Source organism: Buteo buteo, chromosome 11 (genome assembly GCF_964188355.1).
Source record: "Buteo buteo chromosome 11, bButBut1.hap1.1, whole genome shotgun sequence".
Lineage (NCBI taxonomy): Eukaryota > Metazoa > Chordata > Aves > Accipitriformes > Accipitridae > Buteo > Buteo buteo.
Genome location: NC_134181.1, coordinates 2,776,406 through 2,797,096, shown reverse-complemented (window position 1 = coordinate 2,797,096; position 20,691 = coordinate 2,776,406). Strand labels below are relative to the sequence as shown.

General features: G+C 38.4%; 1 protein-coding gene across 1 annotated transcript in view; it reads right to left on the bottom strand.

The window, feature by feature from the left end:
* ZCCHC14 (zinc finger CCHC-type containing 14) overlaps positions 1-20,691 on the bottom strand; it is a 55,327-nt gene that overhangs the window by 26,603 nt on the left and 8,033 nt on the right. The window contains exon 2 of the mRNA XM_075039880.1: positions 14,519-14,642. Coding sequence (XP_074895981.1) covers positions 14,519-14,642 — 124 coding nt within the window. The remainder of the gene's footprint in view (positions 1-14,518; positions 14,643-20,691) is intronic.

The following is a 20,691-nucleotide window of genomic DNA, read 5'->3' as shown; positions in this document are numbered from 1 at the left end:
AAGATACAGCTTCAAACTTTAATTTGAAGGTTTTTCTTACCAAATGCTTCAGGCCAAGAGTACTAACTTTTGCATTACTGCTGCTGAACTGCCTGCCATTGCCACTGAATAGACAACTGCCTTACAAGTTGCCTTTCTTCTTTTCTAATGCCAGAAAGCTTTTACAGAATAAATTATCCAGAAAGGGCTGCTGTATTGGACATATTTGCGTAACAGCTCCACTGCCTTACTAAATCCAAGCACCAACACTTGTCACTAAACAGGTGCTGTGCCTTGAAACATATACTTGACCAAGGATATGCTGTTGAAATATATATAATAATGCTCTGAGCAGAAGGAGAGCTATGATACAGGGCCAAAAAAGGCTGCAAGAGTTTGACATTAGTTACAGACCATTGAGCAACAGGTAAAACATATTCCTTAATTCAAGTAGCTCTAATCAAGCCAAGATGTATCTTCTTATAATGTCAGGCAGAACATATCCAAAAAGGAATCCTTAACTATGTTTTTTAATACCATGGAAATACTTTGGTATTTTCAGGCACGATTTTAGATAAACACTTGCAACACTGCAGGCTTAAAGGTATCATACAACAAATTCAGAGACATTAGTCACAGTATCTGAGATTAAGCCTGTGCTCAGATTTTGTTGCTTGGGGGCTGGGGGACTGCTTGTTTTTTAAAGGACTTCAGAATTTAATTTGTAAAATATATTTACTGCCTAATTCCCCAAGCTGGCTAATTCTACATGTAACTGCAGCTAATTAACTATTTTCATACAACTGAGAAAAGCATGTGTAAGTTATGAATGCAGCTGTGTGCTTAATTTGCTTAGAAATCTGGCCCAATGACTCATCTTCCTTCTCTGATTTAACTAGAGCAGACTTCTTGGAGGAATGCACAGCTCATTTTGAAAAGTACTCCTGCAAAATTGACCATAAGCCCAAACGCTCAGTTTGAAGGCAGCTTCAGTAACCACTAACATACATTCTTGTATAGGCAATTAAAATAAGCAGACTGCCCATATCTAATTACACAGCCCATGCTTGTAAAAATATCTCTGCAATCAAGAGAGATGTTCAACTTTGTATATAAATACTTTTACTTACTAAGTAACATGCAGTTGTATATTTAGTCTAGTTTTATCTGATCAAGTGATTGTTTTATTTACTGTTCTTAGACCACTTTTAAACCAAATACTGGCTTTGTTTCTTATTTTTAAGAGAAAGTTAGCTCATCCTAGAGAAGTCTTATGCTTCCCTAGAAAGGATTTTCTGTGGCACATAATTCACTGAACCCCCGCAAACCCAAGGCGAGCCATATGATTAGTTCTGATCTGAATGCTATATTCACCTATAAAATTAAAAATGTAAAGTCAGTTTTCCATGGAAAACATTCTCAGGTAGTGTTTTTGTGCTAAAGTGTACCAAACCCCAGAAAACCTAGGCTTCACTAAATCCCAAACGTCAGAGGAAACAAACCCAATGCAGCTGAAGCCTTTGAAGTTCATATGTCTGCATGGAACAGACACTTACCCTGAGCTTAGAAAAAGAATACAAACCTCAGTGATGCACCCTGAAAGGAAACCAGACAGGGAAAACATGACACATTCAGGTAGTCACCACAGCTGGGAATCTGAGCTGGCATTTGCTTTGAAGTTTTGAGCAATGTCCTAAATACAGATGGACAAATCTGAGTCTCACACCAGACGAGCCATTGAAATAATGTAAGGTGCCACCTTGAGTGCAGTTTGAACTGACAACAAACCGCCTTGGGGGCGGGGGGGGAATGGTAACTGAGTTAAGGTTGCATATTACCCATTAGTTTTTCCTCATCACATAGGATTTTATCCAAGTCTTCTGGGCCCCACTTAGATAATCATAATCCATTGTTACTCTTTTTTAAAAAGACCCAGTCCCCACTGCATAAAAACTGTAATTGTTTTTATTATTTAACTTATTATTTAATAAATGATAATTTATCAGTTGCAATCAATCACAACTGCATCCAACGAGGATTTGACCAGCAACACTTTAAGCTTAGAAGTCACCAAGTCAGGACCTGAACATTACATGTATATATATTAATTATACATATTATATAAACATATGGGTTAGGTTTTTTCCCTACAGCACAGTCAAATACAGACTGAGGGCTGCAGCATGTAACCATATATCAGCATAGATGGACCCCTGTCACTGAGATTATAACGCAGCAGCTGCTCAGCCAGCATGCCCTGGCTTGAAGGGCAATCTGGTGATAAAACACCAGAGCGCTGAGATCAGATGGCCGGCTGCTCCAACCTTGGCCAAAGGATTTCTTCAGCTACCTAAAGGAGTTCAGAGTTTCCAACTCTGAAGCAAAAATACAACAGAACTGTGCATTTCAAACTCAAAGGCACATGAAAACATGCAGCCAGTCTTATTTGAAAGACATCTACTCCAGACCAGTATAGTTTAATGCTCATGTAAATAAGCACGTGCTGTTTTCTGCATTTTTGAGAACAGTATCAGCGCCTTGAAACTCATGACTAAGGCTGCAATAACAAGCAAGCATAAGGAGCAAGGACAAAGTCATTTTATACCAGCTTTTTTTTTTCCCCTGAAGAATTATAGCATGAAAACCTTGTTAACAATGAAAAAATACTATTAGCATACTACATAAAAACACCAGACTAAGGGACTGATCTAGAATAGGCAAAACCTTGAGTACATACAGTCTTGCCAAGAGCCACAAATGCATTCAAGTGCTTACAGTGAGAAACAAATATCCCTCTGCACAACCACTTCTGTGAGGTTCTCCTTTTGTTGGCAGTTATGTCCTTGTACATTTTCAGGTCTCTGGTCTCAGGCTTTAATATTCTTGTTCTCTTTTATACAAATAATTGTTCCTTCATTCTGGATCCCAGTCAAGATTTGACCAGTAATTCAAAGAGACAGAAAAAAGTTCTAATTCAGCATTCAAGCTTATTTTGAGATACTGTACAACTATGAGACAACTGTTTCTGTAACACATCTGCGAAGCAAATACACAAGGGAAGAGAAGACCAAAGTAGATTTTATTAGTATTTGCCAAGGCAGTGAGAATGGCCAGGAACTGAAGTAAAAAACAGAAACAAAACAAAACCCCATCCACTAAAAACCTGTCTTGAAGCTCTGATTCTCCACACTTGCCACTAGATTTTTCAGCATGCAGTACAGAATGAAACAAAACACACTTCTAGCAAAACTAGAGTTTAAAGCTCTAGTTCCCCACCATCTTTTGTAATAGTAGTGAATCTAGCAAATCCCTGAGCTATTTAATAACAGGGACAGGAAGGAACACAAACTTTGAGCTCCCCAAGCCACTAATACCTATTTCATACCTACTGTTTTTGCAGGCAAAGTTCACTTACTACACTCTTCCACAGGACTGTTTACAAGAAAACAAAGTCTGAATGCTTTGTACATATGGTGGTCCAACTCTATCTCTGCTAGAATGATACACACTGAATAATTAATCTACAGAACTAGAAAACACAATAGAGATAATCTAAGGCACTGTTGTGTTTTATGCCATTTCCTTTCAGCTGTGTATATTAATGATGTAATTTTAGCAGGGCTACCCCTTTGAGTTACTGTTAAAAATAGCATCCACACCATACACTGATGAAATGCATCCACTCTAGGCAGTGAAGTAATGCAGCAAGTCCACTGCTTTTTTTCCAGGGAGATAAAAGAACAAGTCAGAAAGCAAATGAATCATTAACCTTTTAGCTTAGCATTTCCATGCACCTGAGAAATAAAATTTACTTTAATCAAAACCATTGTTTTGCATAATTACAGCCTATGACTTTCCAGCATAAAAGAGCAAGAGAAAAAATTAGAAATGAAATCTGACAAAGCACGTCAACAATGCCAAAGTTGACTATTTGTCTCCTCCTCTACTTGTGTGGCACACAGTAACAGATACACCATGTGAGCCACAATTCCTCTATTGCAGAACACATCTGACAGCACTAGCATCAAACGTTTAAGGAAAGTACAAGATAACCTGCTGTACGCAGGTTTGGGGCAGTACCCCTCAAAGTCCCAATTTCCACTACCTGCAATCCCCAAGTGAGATTTTATTCTCAACTTAATTCTTCGCATCAACTCACGAACAACTCTAGATGTTTTCAATACCCATACAACTGTCAAATCCCTTAATCCAGGTCTCGGTATCTGGCTCTGCTCTGGCATTTTTCAACAGATGCAGTTTATGAAAACTACACTAAGCCTGCATTAAACAGAAGAATCCAACTTTCTTTAAATAACCCCAAATAAAATTCAATTAATACACAGAATTTCACTGCTTTGATTGTTCTCAGCTTCATTCTTTCTTCATTTTGATTCTATTTATAATGAATCCAGTGTTAATAGTACCATTTGCTTGTTTGGTTATTAGCAAAAGGAAATAGAAGTTAGTGAAGGCACATATAATATAAGAAATAGTATCTACCTATTTAAGCAAAACAAAGGGGAGGAACTTGCTTCTGTCTACAAAGAGTGTCCAAAGAGCCTTTCTGACCACCAAGTAGAAAAATCCCAAACATTTTGACATGAACTTGAGTTTTTTTTCTCAGAGAGCTACACAAACACTAAGCCAGCCCTGACGTGAAGCAAGAACTACCCTAGCTTGATGGATGCATAAGCAAGACTCTGCAGTAAATCAGAAGCAAAGCCGTATCTAGAACACAAGAATAGCTAGCTCTTGCACAGTGATCCTCAAAGGACACAAGGTACCAATTCCTTCAGAGTTTGAATCTGCAGTCTAAAAAAAACCAATAAAATCACCCACTGTGAATCAAGGCTGGCATCAGCTGGTAGTCAAAGTGCAGGAGAACACTGTTTAAAAAACACAACCAATTTCCTCCCCTCTAACTGCACACGTCCTGCAGTTAGACTCATGAGTTACCATTTGCAAAAGGTCTCTCTCACTAGCATTAAGTATTATTACATTTGTTGTTTATTCTTTGCAGTCCATCTGTTCCCTTGTGCCAGATACTGAATGTGAGAAATCATGATCACTTGCATGGAAATAGTGTTGTCATTTACTAAATAAGGTCACTTCCAGATTAGAAAGAAGGGAAGCAGAGTAAAGAAATATTTGCTGTAGTAGTAGGGGAAGCAAAGAAAATTGCTGGCAAAGTAAACAACTTTTTTTGTGATATGTTCTCATCCTTCCTCTCCACCCACCTTCTCATTTTCAAACCAGACCAATATGCCATGTCAGTGCTCAGTACGAAGGATAATGCATCTCCTCCTGTGACTTACTACCCTACTTGAAACCAGAATTTATTGTTTCCAATTCCCAATAGCACCAATTTCTTTAAAGTTATACCAATTTCTCTAAGGTCTGGTATCTTTTCCCTACTGTAGTCTGATTCTTTCAAAAACTGCCAGCCTCCCATGTCTGCAGAAAAAAGAATGTGAGAATTAGTTTATAGTCTCACATTAGATATTGACAACTACATTGCCATCACCAATGTGAGAATCCTAATACTGACATAAAAAGTCAAGCAACTTTATGTTCTCATGAATTTTGAGATTTAGACACAAAAATCTGTGAGGGATGGCAACATTTCTAATGCAACTACCTGTAAAAACTCCACCTACCTATTGATAAAATTAGTGTACTTTAAGCCTAATGCCCTCAGGGAGCCACCTTTTGGAGAAAAGAATTAATCTAGATGTAAAGGTATATAAAAATGAAAAATGTGCTTTGGAAAATGGGGAATTTAACAATAAACTGATAAGGGAGGGGAAAGAACATCTACCAGCTAACAACTAACCAGCTATAAAAAGCTTACTAAGCATGCCATACACAAGAAAATTGCCATTCAGTCATTAGTACACTTGTGACAGTAAGTGAAAAAATGGGCAAGGACATTATGGCTTCCTAGGAGTACATGTAGATCACTTCTGTTTTCTTCTTTAAGGTGGTTTTTTTTGTCCAATTTAGTTTAGGGCAAACGTAAGCCTAGATAGGATAAGCAAGCTATTTATTTTAAATTATTGTATCCCTCTGTTTAGCATGGCAGTGAAATGGGTTATTTCAAAACAGACATTTCCAGATGCTAAATGGTGTTAAGTTCTAAAGAGATGCAATGAACAGCTGAGCATTTCTGAACATTTCACACATCTCAATCTTCAAGCAAGAGACACAGAAATGTCCAGTTCTAGTGAGCTATTTGCCATCAGGTTGCAGCAGGAATTGCCAGGAGACAAGAATCAGCAGTTAATGTTCACCTTCATTTTTTCTTAAGTCCTCCATGACATGTTTACTATTCTTCAGTAAGTTTTTAAATTTCAAATTTCCTCTCCCCCCACCCCCTGCCTTTATAAAGGCTTTTCAATATAAATGCAGGTTTAAGCATTAGTTCCACCAAGATGTACACCAGATGAAGTTTTCACAACTCACTCTCTTCTGACCCTGGTACATTTTTTTCTGAAGATGCTCTGCATTAAGCCATTACCTAAAGATTCGAGAAAAACTAGTTTTGCTCATTTAATGCAATTTTAATTAAAAGCTTAAGTTGCTTATGTTGTTTCATTACTGGCAGAAGGTCATGCTATTGCTTCCATAACTGTTGAGGTAATGGCTATTGATTTCATCTGCATTAACAACTAATGTGCCATAGCAGGCACTTCCAGGACTTCAGAGACATGAACTGGCAATACAAGAGTCTCCTTCTAGGAACATACATGCCCAAGTCTTGCCTCCTGTACTTCTGAAGAGCCATGGAAAAAGGCAAATAGTATTAAATATGAGTTTATAGTCTCACATTAGATATTGACAACTACATTGTCATCACATAAGATCAGGAATCTGCCTGAGGAATGCATTACAGTGAGGTAAACTCCTTGGCATGGCTGAATTTACCAGCATACTATTCTTCAAATTTTTATTTTTCAGAGTAGCTTGATTCTAATTCATTATAAACAGAAGTATCATCCAACTCCCACTAAAGCCAAATTGAATGGGCTTCAGAGTACTCAAAGTGCAGTGCTTCATTGTCAAACCTTACTTCAGCAGAAAGCTGGTCATTTTCTAATGTTTAATAAGAAAATTATATTGCCCAGTACACAAATTCAGAACAAGTCTTTATATAACATAAGAATAAATAAAAGCAGGATGAATTAGTAAGGAGCAACATGAAGCCTTATTTCCCATGGACCCATGCTATATGTCTCCTCTCTTCTGCAGACACTCCAGCCCCATATCCCCTATGACAGACCTGCAATACTACATTCCCTGTTTACCATGTCTCCCTTAAATTCTTGCAATTTTTCCACATACTCCCTAAACATACACACATAACTAGCTACCTTACTTCTGCAGGCACACTTACCATTGCAAGACACCTGCCTCTCTTGCACACCCATTTACTTCTGCAGGATGCCAGTTCAGTCTTGCATCCCCTACAGTGGATGTCCACAGGACTCTCTTGAACTACCAGCTGGGCAACAATCAGCACATGTTGCCTCTAGTCCAGAAAAAACAAACACAATGAGTGGCTGGGCAGACAGGATAAAGGCTGAACTGTTCTTACCTCTCCTCTTGATGCTTCAAAGAAGCATGAATGAGTCTCTTCTATCCAGACGCTACTGTAAATAAAAACTCTAAATACCTCTGACAAATTTGAATGAATTTAATCAACAGGCTCAACAGTTAATAATGTAAGGACTGACACAGCAGCCCAAGCAGAGTGATTCCATCACTTTTATTGAAGAAAAACTAGCAAGAAGCCCAAACGAGACTGAAGAAAAAGAACCACTCAGAAGCTTCAAGATAATGCCCTTAGGTATATGCTTGATATAAACACTATTTTAGGTGAATATGTGAACAAGGCATATGGTGTATACACAATTAAAACTGTTTATAGGGAATGTGCATTAGAGAGTCTTCTGTCATATGAACTCAAACAAAAGCCATGGGTAAATATATACAGCACAACTTTCCACTGAAGCCAACTCACTGCAGCTCCTGGCCAAGGAGTACACCTTTTAGTCTTCATGTAAAGTGCCCGTGAATGACAAAGGGTTGCCCTCCTGAGGGCCATGAATTACAAACTTCAGTAAGAAGCACCTTTAAGTATTTGCATAAAAAGGCTATGACAATTACTGCATGAGTAGGCAGATCAGAAGTCTACTTTTCATTCAGTTAGAAGAGTCCTCATGCTGTTCTCTGCTCCTCTCCCTTTGTGTCTTGTCATAGCAATCCCAGATCTCTCCTGACAAGTCTTGTTATGTAGAAAGGGAGGTAACAAGGATGACAAAGAAATACTGACTCCAACCTCTAAAGAGTACAAAAGTTAACTTATTAACGGTTAGTGGCATAAACTTGCCAGAGTCCAAGTGCAGCCCCAGGAGTGTGGAACTCTACTCCCAGCTCTGACACAGCCCAAGGGTGAGCTCCTTAGCCTGGCCTCTGGCTTTGGGGACACAATATGTGTTTATGTGGGCAGACTTAGAAGCCCATCAAGTACAACTGCACAATCAGCAAAAACTTGAGATGAAATGCAATGGTTTTGATTTTTTTAAAAGTAAATTTAAAAATCTCTTATTGTCTTTATTGCAAAGTTAAACCTTCAACCTTAATTGAACTCCAGCTTCAACTACTGAAGACCAAGCTGTGTGATTTATGCAACATACAGGCTTCAAGAAACTTCTTAATAATCTTCTAGCACAGGGGAAAATATGCAACAGCAAAACATTTTTTTTTTTTTTTAAGTACACTAATCCTTGGATTTGATTGCTAGATTTAACTCTAAATACTTGATACTTATAAAACAACTAATATATTAGAGACAGTAAGTTGGGAATGCAATGCCTTGTGTGATCTAACAACCTAAGATTGCTGAAGTTTAGAAGCAGAGTTCTACTTCAGGGATAAAATGAACAAAGACATATACAAACAGCTGAAAAATTATATACAGTTGGTAGAGGAAGATTTTTCCTGAAGGATTATCATAGCCTAAATATTTCTTTAAGCCCTACCCTAACAGTAGTTGACCCAATATTGTTGGAGATGATGTATTTACTTAAAAATAGAATAATCCAGCCACACAACTGAGGCAGAACAAGGCACTATGAAGTCTGGACCCTGAACCGAAAGGATTTCAGTGCTTTTTTTTTCCTCCCCCTGTATTTTCTCCCTGCCTTCATTCAATAGGCTGAACAACTGGTGTCAAACATTTCAGGAGGAAATTGATTGCCATTAACTACAAGAGCTCCTGCAACCTAGTTTCTTGTGGAAAAAGGATGAGTCAAGGAAGTGGAAGACAAAAGAAGGTGCAAGACACACAAATACATTTTGCCAAGGAAAAGAAATTGGGTAGCAAAAATAGTGCTTAGAAGTTCCGGATATCTTACACCACAGGTTTCTGTTGACTACTATAATGAAATAATTTTGATACCAAAGCTTGCTGCACATAACAGTCAGTTTAACTGACCTGCAACTCACATCCTACCTGATGTCAACAGGATTACTGCACACAAGGATGTATTTTACATCCTAATATTAATCCAAAATTAAATCAATACATTACTGAGATGCATTTTCTCTAAAGTTTGTTTTTCCTGTGTCCACAGACTGCAGCTCCTTTTGCCCAGCAAGTCATCTGCTATTCCATGTACTTATTCTAGCGTGGGACACTGTCGATGCTTTGCAGAGCCCTCTATGTGGACTAATCGCATAACTTCAATTAAGCAAGAAGTTTTACTGTGCTCAGCAGGAGTACTAAATGGAGTACAGATTGTAGAATGAAGCCTACTGCACCTATTTTACATCTAAAAGCTTTACTCCTCTCTGTCCACAGAAAGCAGCTTGTGCCTATCATTAGATGCATGTGTTGCAAGAATTGTGATTCAGCTTCACTATATAAGGATCGTATTTCAACAGTTGCTTCATTTGAAATCAGACTGGCTTGGAGACAGTTTTGAGGTTTTGTGTGGCAACAGCGGAAAGGCAAGATAAATACACAGGAAACACAAGAATAGGGGAATTTTTGTCACTTTGCAGAAAATGAGACTTTTTCAGTCGAGGAAACCATCTTCCAGACTGCTTTATGGAGAAAAACAGTGGTAAGTGCCACCTGCAAAGCCTCATAGCAGTAATGAACGTCTTATAAATACCAACACAGAACTTCCACTGCAGGAAATTTAAAACAGAGGCTGTGACAAATCAGAATTTTACTCAGCATTATGAGAAACTACAGTATGAAAACTGCAGTCTTCATACTGTAATGTTTTGCAACTTACATTGCCTTTATTATAAAGATTCTTTTGTTCTGCACTTCAACATCTGGACTAATGTACTTTATTCCACTGTGCTTTTGGAAAATATGCTGTGGTCACCGACCATGTTTAATACATTGCTAAAATATGTCACAGGCACAGAGTAGTACTTGCCTACAGTGCTATCCACCTAATGGCCAAATCATTCTGCTCAGAACATTACAGTAAGTAATTAATAACATCTCTGGTGTACGGGAAATTCCTATCGCTTTTTTTAAAAAATACAAAATAAGCTGAATTTTTCATTCAACTTTGATAACTAACTGCTCTCTTTTGGGAATTGGCACACAAGGTCAGATAGGCTTGTTACAAATTAGCTCTGTGAATGGGACTTCTATAGGTCAGATAGCTCCTTCTGGACTTTAGCATAGTAACTGAATTTCCTTTAGCTACCAGCACAGCATTAACTGCAAAACAAAAGTTGCTAGTGAATATACTGGTTTTAACCAGTGACCTTCTTTAACCACCTGGGTCACTTGCTACTGGAAAAAAGGTTCTGAGGTAGCTCCCCAGAAAATGTAGGGTAAAACCATAAATTTAAAGACAACCAGCCTCAGTGCCTTTATCAGAATCCCTCCAAGTAAGTTTGCTGACTTTGTTGGCATTGTGCTAGGAAACACAGACCTGCCTATAGAAGGGACCATCACTACACAGCTGCACTGTTGCTGAAGTATGTGCCTGTCGGGCAAGCACTCGCAAGCATGAAATCTCATCTTTGAAGCTGGAATCAACATTTCTGACACTGACACCTTCTGCAGCTGTATTTGCACTGGTTCAATTTTTGTAGTATTGCAGAAAAAAGCCTAGGGCAACACAAGAAAGACAGTGTGGTGCTCAACTCAGGCAGTATGCAAAAAATGCCCAACCTTCATTTGAATTTGATTGTTTTGTTCAGATTAGTGTTAAAACCATAGTTAAAACCTGACTACATTCTAGAAACAGTGGGGAAAAAAAAAAAAGACAAAAAGATCTAGCAACACATCCCTCTTGGAATTTCAGTTACATGTAACACAAGAGTCTATCTGTATTTGCCTCTGTTCTCCTTGACCAGGGAGATCCATCAATACCTCAAAACCTGTAAATAAGCCTGTCTGCAGCTTAAAAAGACAAAAAGATCTAGCAACACATCCCTCTTGGAATTTCAGTTACATGTAACACAAGAGTCTATCTGTATTTGCCTCTGTTCTCCTTGACCAGGGAGATCCATCAATACCTCAAAACCTGTAAATAAGCCTGTCTGCAGCTTACAAGCACAATAGCCACTCCATGAGACCAGGGCAAGTCTCCACTTCCCAAAGTTACCTCCAGTTAAAATATTTTAACTTCCACATCTGTGAAAAGAGGTTTGAACAATCCTAAATCTCTGATCAAAAAAATATGAGTAAAAAGCACAATTTATACTGCATGTTACAGCTATTAGACTTTAGAAGAGCTACACATCCTTCTATGTCAGTATCAATCCATATTTTTTCTAAATTTGCATAGGCCAAGTTTTTGAACTTTATTTTACAAAAGAAAAGTCCAGATAAAACACAGATACTCTTTACTTTGCAGAAATGTCCATCTGGTTTACCCTGCTTTAGCATTGATACATGCAGAAGGGAGAAGGGGCTTTAGCTAAGACTGAAGGACCAGCATGGAAATATTGGTGAATTTTGCTAAATAACCATAAGATTGCCCCCAGCTGGTCACCACTCTCACCAACTTGCTCATTACAGCATGGATCCCGTACCCCAATGCCTGACAGCGTTCCTATGGTTAGCTGGACCTCCAAGATGAAAGGTTGATGGACTTCTCAGACTGACACTCACTTTATAAATTCATTTCCCAAGGCAGCAATATTCTGTGTGGATAGGGTAGTGAAATTATTCAGAAGTTACGCATTTGACAAGTCTCTACATGATGCATGTACGACTGTTTCCAGCTAACCACTTAATGCAAACACAAGTGTATACAGACTTCCACCACAGTTTGTTAAGGAGTATTCAGCAATGTACTCCACTCTTCTCATCTCTCTCCCATATGGAAACTTGAAATATTTTATGCTAAAAGCTAGTTTCAAAGTGTGGATTTGGGAAAATACAGCCACTGATAGCTTTCAGGTCCAAGCCTACTACAAACCCATTCACTGTTCAACTATATACAGAGTATGTTATATTACTGACATTTCTACAAATCCGGATTAAAACCATTCACTGGATTAATACAAACTGTCTCTAATCCAACTAAGCACAACGGATACTGCACCCTTTGTGAGCTTTCTCATTTTTCTTCTGTTTCAGCTACAGCCTTTTTAACTGAGACACTTCCAGCTCCAGTACTTTGCCAAGAGAGGAATGATGAACTTAGACAGCTCACTATTTCTGACCACAAGTGAGAACAAATCCTCAAGCTGTCTGAAACAAGACTCACTAGAAAAATACCAATACAAGAATTACACAACTAGTCAAGCAACCTGTCCATCCCATACTCTCATAACTGGATTTCATGTGCTCTAGGTTAAAAAGTTAGCGAGTCCTGCTAAATTAAGAGATGTGTCTCTTTGCTACAAGCAATGGTGGCTCCAGGCTGGCAAATAATCTTCAGTTGTACTCCAACCTTAAGAGGTAGAACTCCCTACCAGACAGATCATCATACATCAAGGAGAACTCAACATAATCTTTGCTGCTGGTGAACCAGAAAGCAGAGTATCAGTAAGAAAACTGTGTTTGTTCCACAACTCCTTTTACCAACTATCACTAAGGCAATCTATAAATTAAAAAGCTACAGTCTCTGAAAACTAAGCAGGTATTCTATAAGAGAAAAACAGATCAGAGGAAAACCTAATTAATTTTCACAGTGTACCATGACTAATCTTGGCATATATGGTACTGGAATAGCAATCACTGAGTACAAATGAAAACAGTGTTGAACCCTGTCCTATTTTTAATCAGATGAAAGCCACAAACCCAGCCATGCTTCTGCTTAGTGTTGCATTTTCTTCTACCCTGATAGCTTTTACAGCTGGAGAAATAGCTACTTACAGCACTATTCTGCTGTAAAAAATTATTGCTACTTACAGCTACTGGGATTACAGTTGAGTATGTCACAGAAAAGGAGGTCCAGTGGAGGCAAGCTAAGAACATTTCCTTGGGACATTTAACCCTTTCCAATCTGTATCAGTTCCTCTGAGTGAAGATGTGCTTTGAAAGTCTTGATCACCATTTACGTGGTATTAAACTATATTTGCAAGGTTGTGGAGCAAGCCAGTGGCAGAGAAGGAAACAGAACTCTGAAGACCAATTCCAAAAAATAAAAAAAAATTATATGGTCCATGACAGTATTTTTAATGACATTTGAAGGCAATATACTCGTGCTGCTAATATGATGGTGTATTTCCCCTGCATTAGTTCTGCCATACAGAGCTGTTTTTATTAATACCACAGAGAGTTCACAAAAGCTGTTCTATACAAAGAGCAGCTCATAGTTCAAAGACTCCCCTCACTTAACAGTGCTTTTTGTATGCATTAAACAAAAATACCGTTAGGCACACTTTAACCTAGACATTTTAATGCTTGTAATCATAGCCTGGAGTATGGAAATGGAATGCATACTTAAGTCAAATTTGCTAAGGCCAGTTTTCAGCCAGGTCAGCATGCAATATAACATTACAAAAAAAAGACTTATTTTATAATCACATTCAGAGTGCGCACATGTGCTGAGAAAGGTGCAAGCTCTCTCTTCTATCCTCCACTCCCCTTCCCTCAGCTTCTCACTTACACTCGAGAATCAAGAGAAAGGTAGAAGTGGAAGCCTAACTGCTGTTTTAGATGCCTCCTCTTTTCCCCAGTAAAGCAACAGTCATCACCATACGCTTCATCCAAGAAATAACCTGCTACTATGAGGATGAGAGGTGGAGTGTCAGAGATATTCACTCTTTGAGAATATAATATTTCATGAGAGCTAAGTTGATATTTCAACTCACAAGGAACTTGTTGCTTATTTCCCAACAGAAGAATAAACATACTTGTCTCTCACTGACCATTCTTCACTGATACACTAACACTTCCTACAAAAACTCTTCTATGACTTCCTTTGCTCAACCCAAGCCAGAAGCAGCAAAATTCCAGTCTCCAGTCACAATTAAAATAATGCTAATTGCCATCAAGAGATAAGACTTCGCTCCCCCATTGGAAGTACGCATGCGGAAAAGGACACACCTTTGGAGTGTTTCCCCGAAGGCCTCTTGGGTAATGACTCCTCAATGGAATGTGTTGATGTATGTAGTACATTTTCCAAACTGTTACTGACACTGTTGATGGGGGTCTCGGATCTTGGAGTGACCTGGAAAGAAAAACCACAAAAAATCCAATAAAATTAACCGAGGGAATGCACAAACATCACACCTTCCTCCAGAGTGAGCAGAACCACTTTGAAAGCAGTTAGGAGACGTTTGCTTCTTTTAAAACCAAAGGGTGTTACTACTGATATTCCACAAGTAACAGTTCGGGGAAGTTGTTTTAGTCAGCAGCCATTCACAAATCTAGATTATCTTGGCTAATCTATAAAGCTACTTAAAGTATAATTCTTTTTTAAACAATAGTCACACAGCAGTCAATTGTAGAGATATTGCAAGACCCTTAACCTCTCCACGCTGCAGTTCTTAACTTTTTAACAAGAAAACTAGGGGAAAAGGGCTCTTCGAAAAAAATATCATTTTTATGTCACATCACCCATCTACACAGATGCAGACTCAAGGCATTTCAAGGTATTTTCACACAGATTACAAAGAATGAATTCCAATTTAGCAAAAAACTAATTTTCTTGTCTTTGCCATTTAAAAGCCTGCTATCATGATCATATTTCAGTGAAAAATTGCACACTAAAAACACCCAAGCAGAAGGCTGCATCATCAAAACAGACTTCATGGCCTAATAAGTACCTTCTAAACTGCATTTAGCATAAGAAAACATATTTTCACTGTTACTTAAAACTACAGAAACGGTCATTAGAAAAAGCAGAATTGAACACTGCCCACTTCAGCTTGCTGTCCACAAGAGCATTCACAATTTTGCAGCAACACATAAAAACATCTATTACTTGTAGTATAACATTCAGCATCTGCCTCATAAGCAAGGCAATTACTCTCTTGTTTTCTAGGTAATGAGAAGCAGAAGTGGATGAACAATTAAGTTAGCAGTACTGAACAGAAGGGTTTAAGTATCTTAAAGAGGAAAGTGTGCTTTAAAGAGGTAGTTAAGACAAACAAAAGCACTCACACTAACTAATGCATTACTTGAATTTCAATTGCCACACTTTGAATCAACGTGAAATCCTGGTATGGAGAGCTGTAATTAGAATTTAGCATGGATTTTAGCCTTTCACAAGTCACAGGAGAAAATGTGCATCTCGACATAACAAAAGAAGCTATCCTTTATTCATGGTAACTAATACCAGAGACTACAGGTCCCTGTAAGGAAAAAGGCTCGCTCAGACCCTGATTACTTGAGACAGTGCCATGAGTTAGGACAATTTACGCTTAAAACAATACTTTGCTCACCCTACCATTAACCTTACATATTGACATCAATCAGAATACACAATGCAAGTCAAAAAATAGCACATCCCTACTCTATACAATTACCTATTGTAAGCTCTATTTTAAGACTGACATTTATAGATTTATACACAGTTTAAGACAGTAGCACAAGTGAAAGACTTGGTATACCTCACATCCATAAAAAAGCTTATATGTGCAAAGAAATAAACCGAGAAAGACAGATCAGTGTCAGAAGAAAGCAGGATTACAAATACCTGCTTTCCTTTTCAGCACTGTTAAGTCTACTTTTTCATCAAAAAATAAAGTTTACTTGTATGCTGCTCCAGCACAGCTTTCCACCAATAACAAAAACTTAGTATCAAGCTTTCGCATTACAAAGACTAGCCATTAAACTTTAAGCTTGGGGGGAGGGTGGGGAATAGTCTAAGTCTCCTTGCCAGAGTCAGTCTTTACCAAAGCTTATCTCACACATCTCTCTCCTGGAGCTCATTAAACTCTCACTCCAGTGGATTGCTGCTGAGAGGAAGTTCCAGCAGACTGAGCAATGACACCACCATCCTCCTGGCAATGGGGAGATTTCAGAAGAGCAACCAAGTAACAGAGCAACCTAGAAAATTCGATTCAGGCAAGACTTTGTTATCCTAAACATCCAGGTTCCAAGCAGTCAGAACAATCAGCAAATATAAACATTTACAATACTTGAAACTGAGTAAGAACATAGTCACATAATCTCTAAACAAGCAGTTTGTTGCAATATATTGCCTCCTATCTTGTATTCCCTTCTCTCCACTATCTTTACAATAAGCATCGTCTGCAGTTTAAAATTTGCATTTTGTTTATACATAACCTCCAATTCTTTCCATAAAGATTTAATTTTTATATACTTGGTAAAGATTAATTTAGCCCATATGTCTTGACTGACTGAGTTCATATACTATCTGATTCAGTCACACATCAAAGCAAAGCAGTTTGAAATTGGCCTAGAAAAATCACAAAGCTCTGATTAGTTCCAAATGGAGTGCTTTGTTAGTGAGCTGACTGGTGTTATAACCAGCAAATCTGACTGCTTAAAGCTTTCATTCCAAATTTTAAATAATTTTTTCCACTGACTTAAACATACCAATACTGCAAAGGTTTGGATTTGTTTAGGAAAAGTAAAATAATGAAAAATGTTCTGCAAATCAAAGTTTTATTTCCAAAATAGTTACAGCCTTTTTTATTTTAATTTGAGGCCAAGCAAAACAGAGGAACAATAACCCATCAGCTATGAACTGTAAAAGATACTGTCCTGGGAGGGTTGGGATAAACACTGGCAAAAGCTTAACAGTAGATACCCAGAAAGGACTTGTTCAAATTCAACTGTAGAAACTCAGTGTCAGGTAAATTCTGGGAGGAATGTTCACCATATCTGAACACTACTGTAATCACTAGTTTGGGCTCAGCACAAACAACTTCTAATAAGTAGTCACCAGATTCCGAAAAAAGAACAAGGCATTCCAGTGAGATAACGCTTCTGAGAAGTGGTAAGCAAATTGCTTTGGACCTTTTAGTATCTGTAACGTCTCTGAAGAAAGCCAAAGTGCCATTAAAGAATAAGCATCTGCTGTTCAAGAACTGCTAAAGGCTTATTTTCTAAAGCAGTAACGGTCCACAGTAAAGGCAGATAAGCTGGCATCACAGAAACCAGAAATGTTCAGGCTATATATCATAACAAACCACAGAAGTGACATTTTATAAATGCAGAAAAAAATCATGAATCATTCAAGGTCTAAGAGGGTACAGCACCAGGCATTAACAGAAGACTTTGGATTTTTCAACTGAATTTACTTGAAAACATCAGCAGAAACAGGCCATGAAGACTAATCAAATACAACAGCAACCCCAGAGAGTTAAAGCAATATTCTTCACCATGCCTAATCTTACCCTTTGCACAGCATTTTGTAGAGGGCCAGGGAGAAGGGAAGCCCTCTGTTGCACCTATCCAGTTTCATTAGATTATTCATAAATTGCTTTAACATCAGAGTGGCCTGTAGGTTTATTCAATGACTCTAGAAGATGCACCACTCAAATGGGTGCAGAAGAGATTCTTAAACCATTTTTACTCAACTTTAATATTGCATCTACTCCCTCTATAGCAAAGCATCTGGCTCACAGATGAACTTCTGATCTTCCAGATTAACACCTAACTTGTCTCTTGAATTTCAAGTTAAAGTAGTAGACATAACTGGAAATAACAAAGAAAATTCTTCGCTACATAATGACTAACTGAGGCTCAGCCCGAGTTCTTCTGTGCCTCATTCTCCATAGTAATAAAGACAGTATCAAAACTGGTATCAACTACTGAAAAGCACATCCTTCCCAACAAGGGCTAGACAGAAGGATCACAGAATGCCACCCTGAAGCCCTCCACCCCAGGAGTTAACCAGCAAGAGAAACAATTGCTTTGACTCAGGGGTCAAGGTATCAGAAATCATTGCTAGAATTTCAGCCATTACCACCACATTTTTCTCTTTTCACCTGCCAGCAAACAGCAACATTTTTTCCAGCAGAGTGCAGTGATTTTCTTCTCACATCAGAGGTGTACTAACAGGCACATATCTTCTTGGGACAGCAAAAAAAGTTCTAGAAAGCTCTCCAAAACCCTTGATCCACCAAAAAGCACATAGGAAAATAAAAATAAAAAAGCACACAACAAAATCACTGGGAACAGTTACTTCAACAGGGTATGTTTCTCTTTCAGCCACTGCTACCTGAAGTGGCTCTGCCACTACCCAAGACAGTGGCAGTCAATATAGAAGATGGTAAATTTGTGAAGCCAGATTCAGTAACTGTTAGCTTTTCTCCCCAGGGACAATGCCTAACATTTAATACAGCAAAGTCTTTCATAAGAATAACAGGACTGATAGAAGGCAATCTTAATGTGGTAAGAATTTACCAAAACAGCAACTATATGTTCCTTTTAAAAGTAACTAAACAGAACACAGAAAATACATGGTTTAATAGCCAAATATTTGCTGAGTTCGTTTGAAGTGGAACCAATACTAAAAATCAACATAGCTTTCTACCTAAAGTGTAACATGACTTATAATTTAAGGAAACAATGATACAGGATCTGAGGGAATAGTATACTGATTTCTATACCTAGTTAGGTATGAAATTTAGGTCATGCATTACACAGGAAAAGTGAACAAAATATAAAAGCAATGAGTCAGTTAAGTGAGATACTAGGGCTGCAGCTAAAAGCCATCTGAACACATTCCACCACTGATCACACAGGAAAACTTTTTCATATGATGTTCAGTTTTCAAAAGTGGCCAATGATATACTGGTAAAGTCCCACAGCTAAATGCTGCTGCCAATACTTGCTTTGGAAGTCTCCATTAAAAAAGGTTTTTCATAATCGTAAACTGGCCTCCACGCTTGAGGCTGATGCAGATAACACGTAAGACTGCACTTGGGAATTGGAGTACTGAAGTCTGGGGGCAGGGGGGGAAACCCAGTCAACTCTATTCACTCCTGCCAGTTTCATATTAGTGAGTATTAACAGCAGCTTATTTTGAGGTTAACACCAAGGTCTTTAATGCAGTGCAATCCTGTTTGCAAAAATGCTCCAGCAGAAGCTTGATGGCAAGGATACAGCCCTTGCGTGCTTAGGCAGATAAGGTGCTATTTCCCAACACAGGGACATAACTCAGGTTCCCAAATAATTTGAAAAAAAATGCATTGCTAACACTCAGATGTCAGTCTACTGATACATGAGACTGTTCAGTAGGCCAAGTCTGAGCCAGAAACAAGAGCAACCAATGCAAGGACCTGAAACTCAAAGTCCACTGAGACTACAAAACCAGGAGGAGGAGGAGCAAGACTAAGCAAACATCTTCTTAGTAGCAAAAAGTCATTAGTCTGTCCAGCTGCTTGTGAAACCATAGCCTCAGGCACCAGTTCTGCATTTTCTCATCTATGTGAATACCTGACTGTTCTCCCACTAGGAGAACAAAATTAAAAACTACTCCTTTTGAAGATCTGAGGTCTTCCACAAGGATGTTTAAGGAACACTCACAGACACACCCAACTTTTCGCATACCTAGTAAAGTCCTCAACACCGCCCAACACTTAAATTTACACATTTAGTTGCTTTGTTGGACTGGGACATGAATACAAGTGGAAGAGTTTGGTTTGTACTAGAAATTCATGCAGTTCCAAGACCCAAGGTCTACCAAAAAAAAGATGTAAGCACCAGGTGCAATCAAGTCAGGTGTGTTCACGTTTCTCAACAGCTACAACAGGTCCCACGCCTATTCTCATAGGAATTCGGTAAAAAGGTATCCATCTTTGAACACAAAGGGTAAAGAGGCAATTCACAGTGAAATGGGACAATAGATCAGATACTTTTGTCCTGTGAGACTATTACTGGAATGAAATGAGGCATGTAGTACTTAAATGCTATGGGACAGGGACAATCACACTCCTGCTACAAGGCTCCATTATAAATTCAGTAGAGCAGATTGACCAAAGTAGTCTGGGTTGTATTTTATAGACTAAGTAATTTCCACTAAAAATCCTTTACTTAAAGAATTGTGAATACTTTGTTAATACTAGGAACATAAATCTAGCACAGGGTAACTGGACTTTAATTACATTGCGCTGCATGTTTGCCATTCAAGACAGTTAAAAGAAGCATTTGAAAACACCTGGCAACTCTAGTTTTTGCAAAGATGTGTGCTCACCCTGCAAACCAAACAAGTGAAGCTGCGCTCTGCAAAGAAGTTTCAGAATTCTTTAGTATTAGCTAATGCAATGTTTTCTGCCACCACTAAACAGTCTCCAACAGTT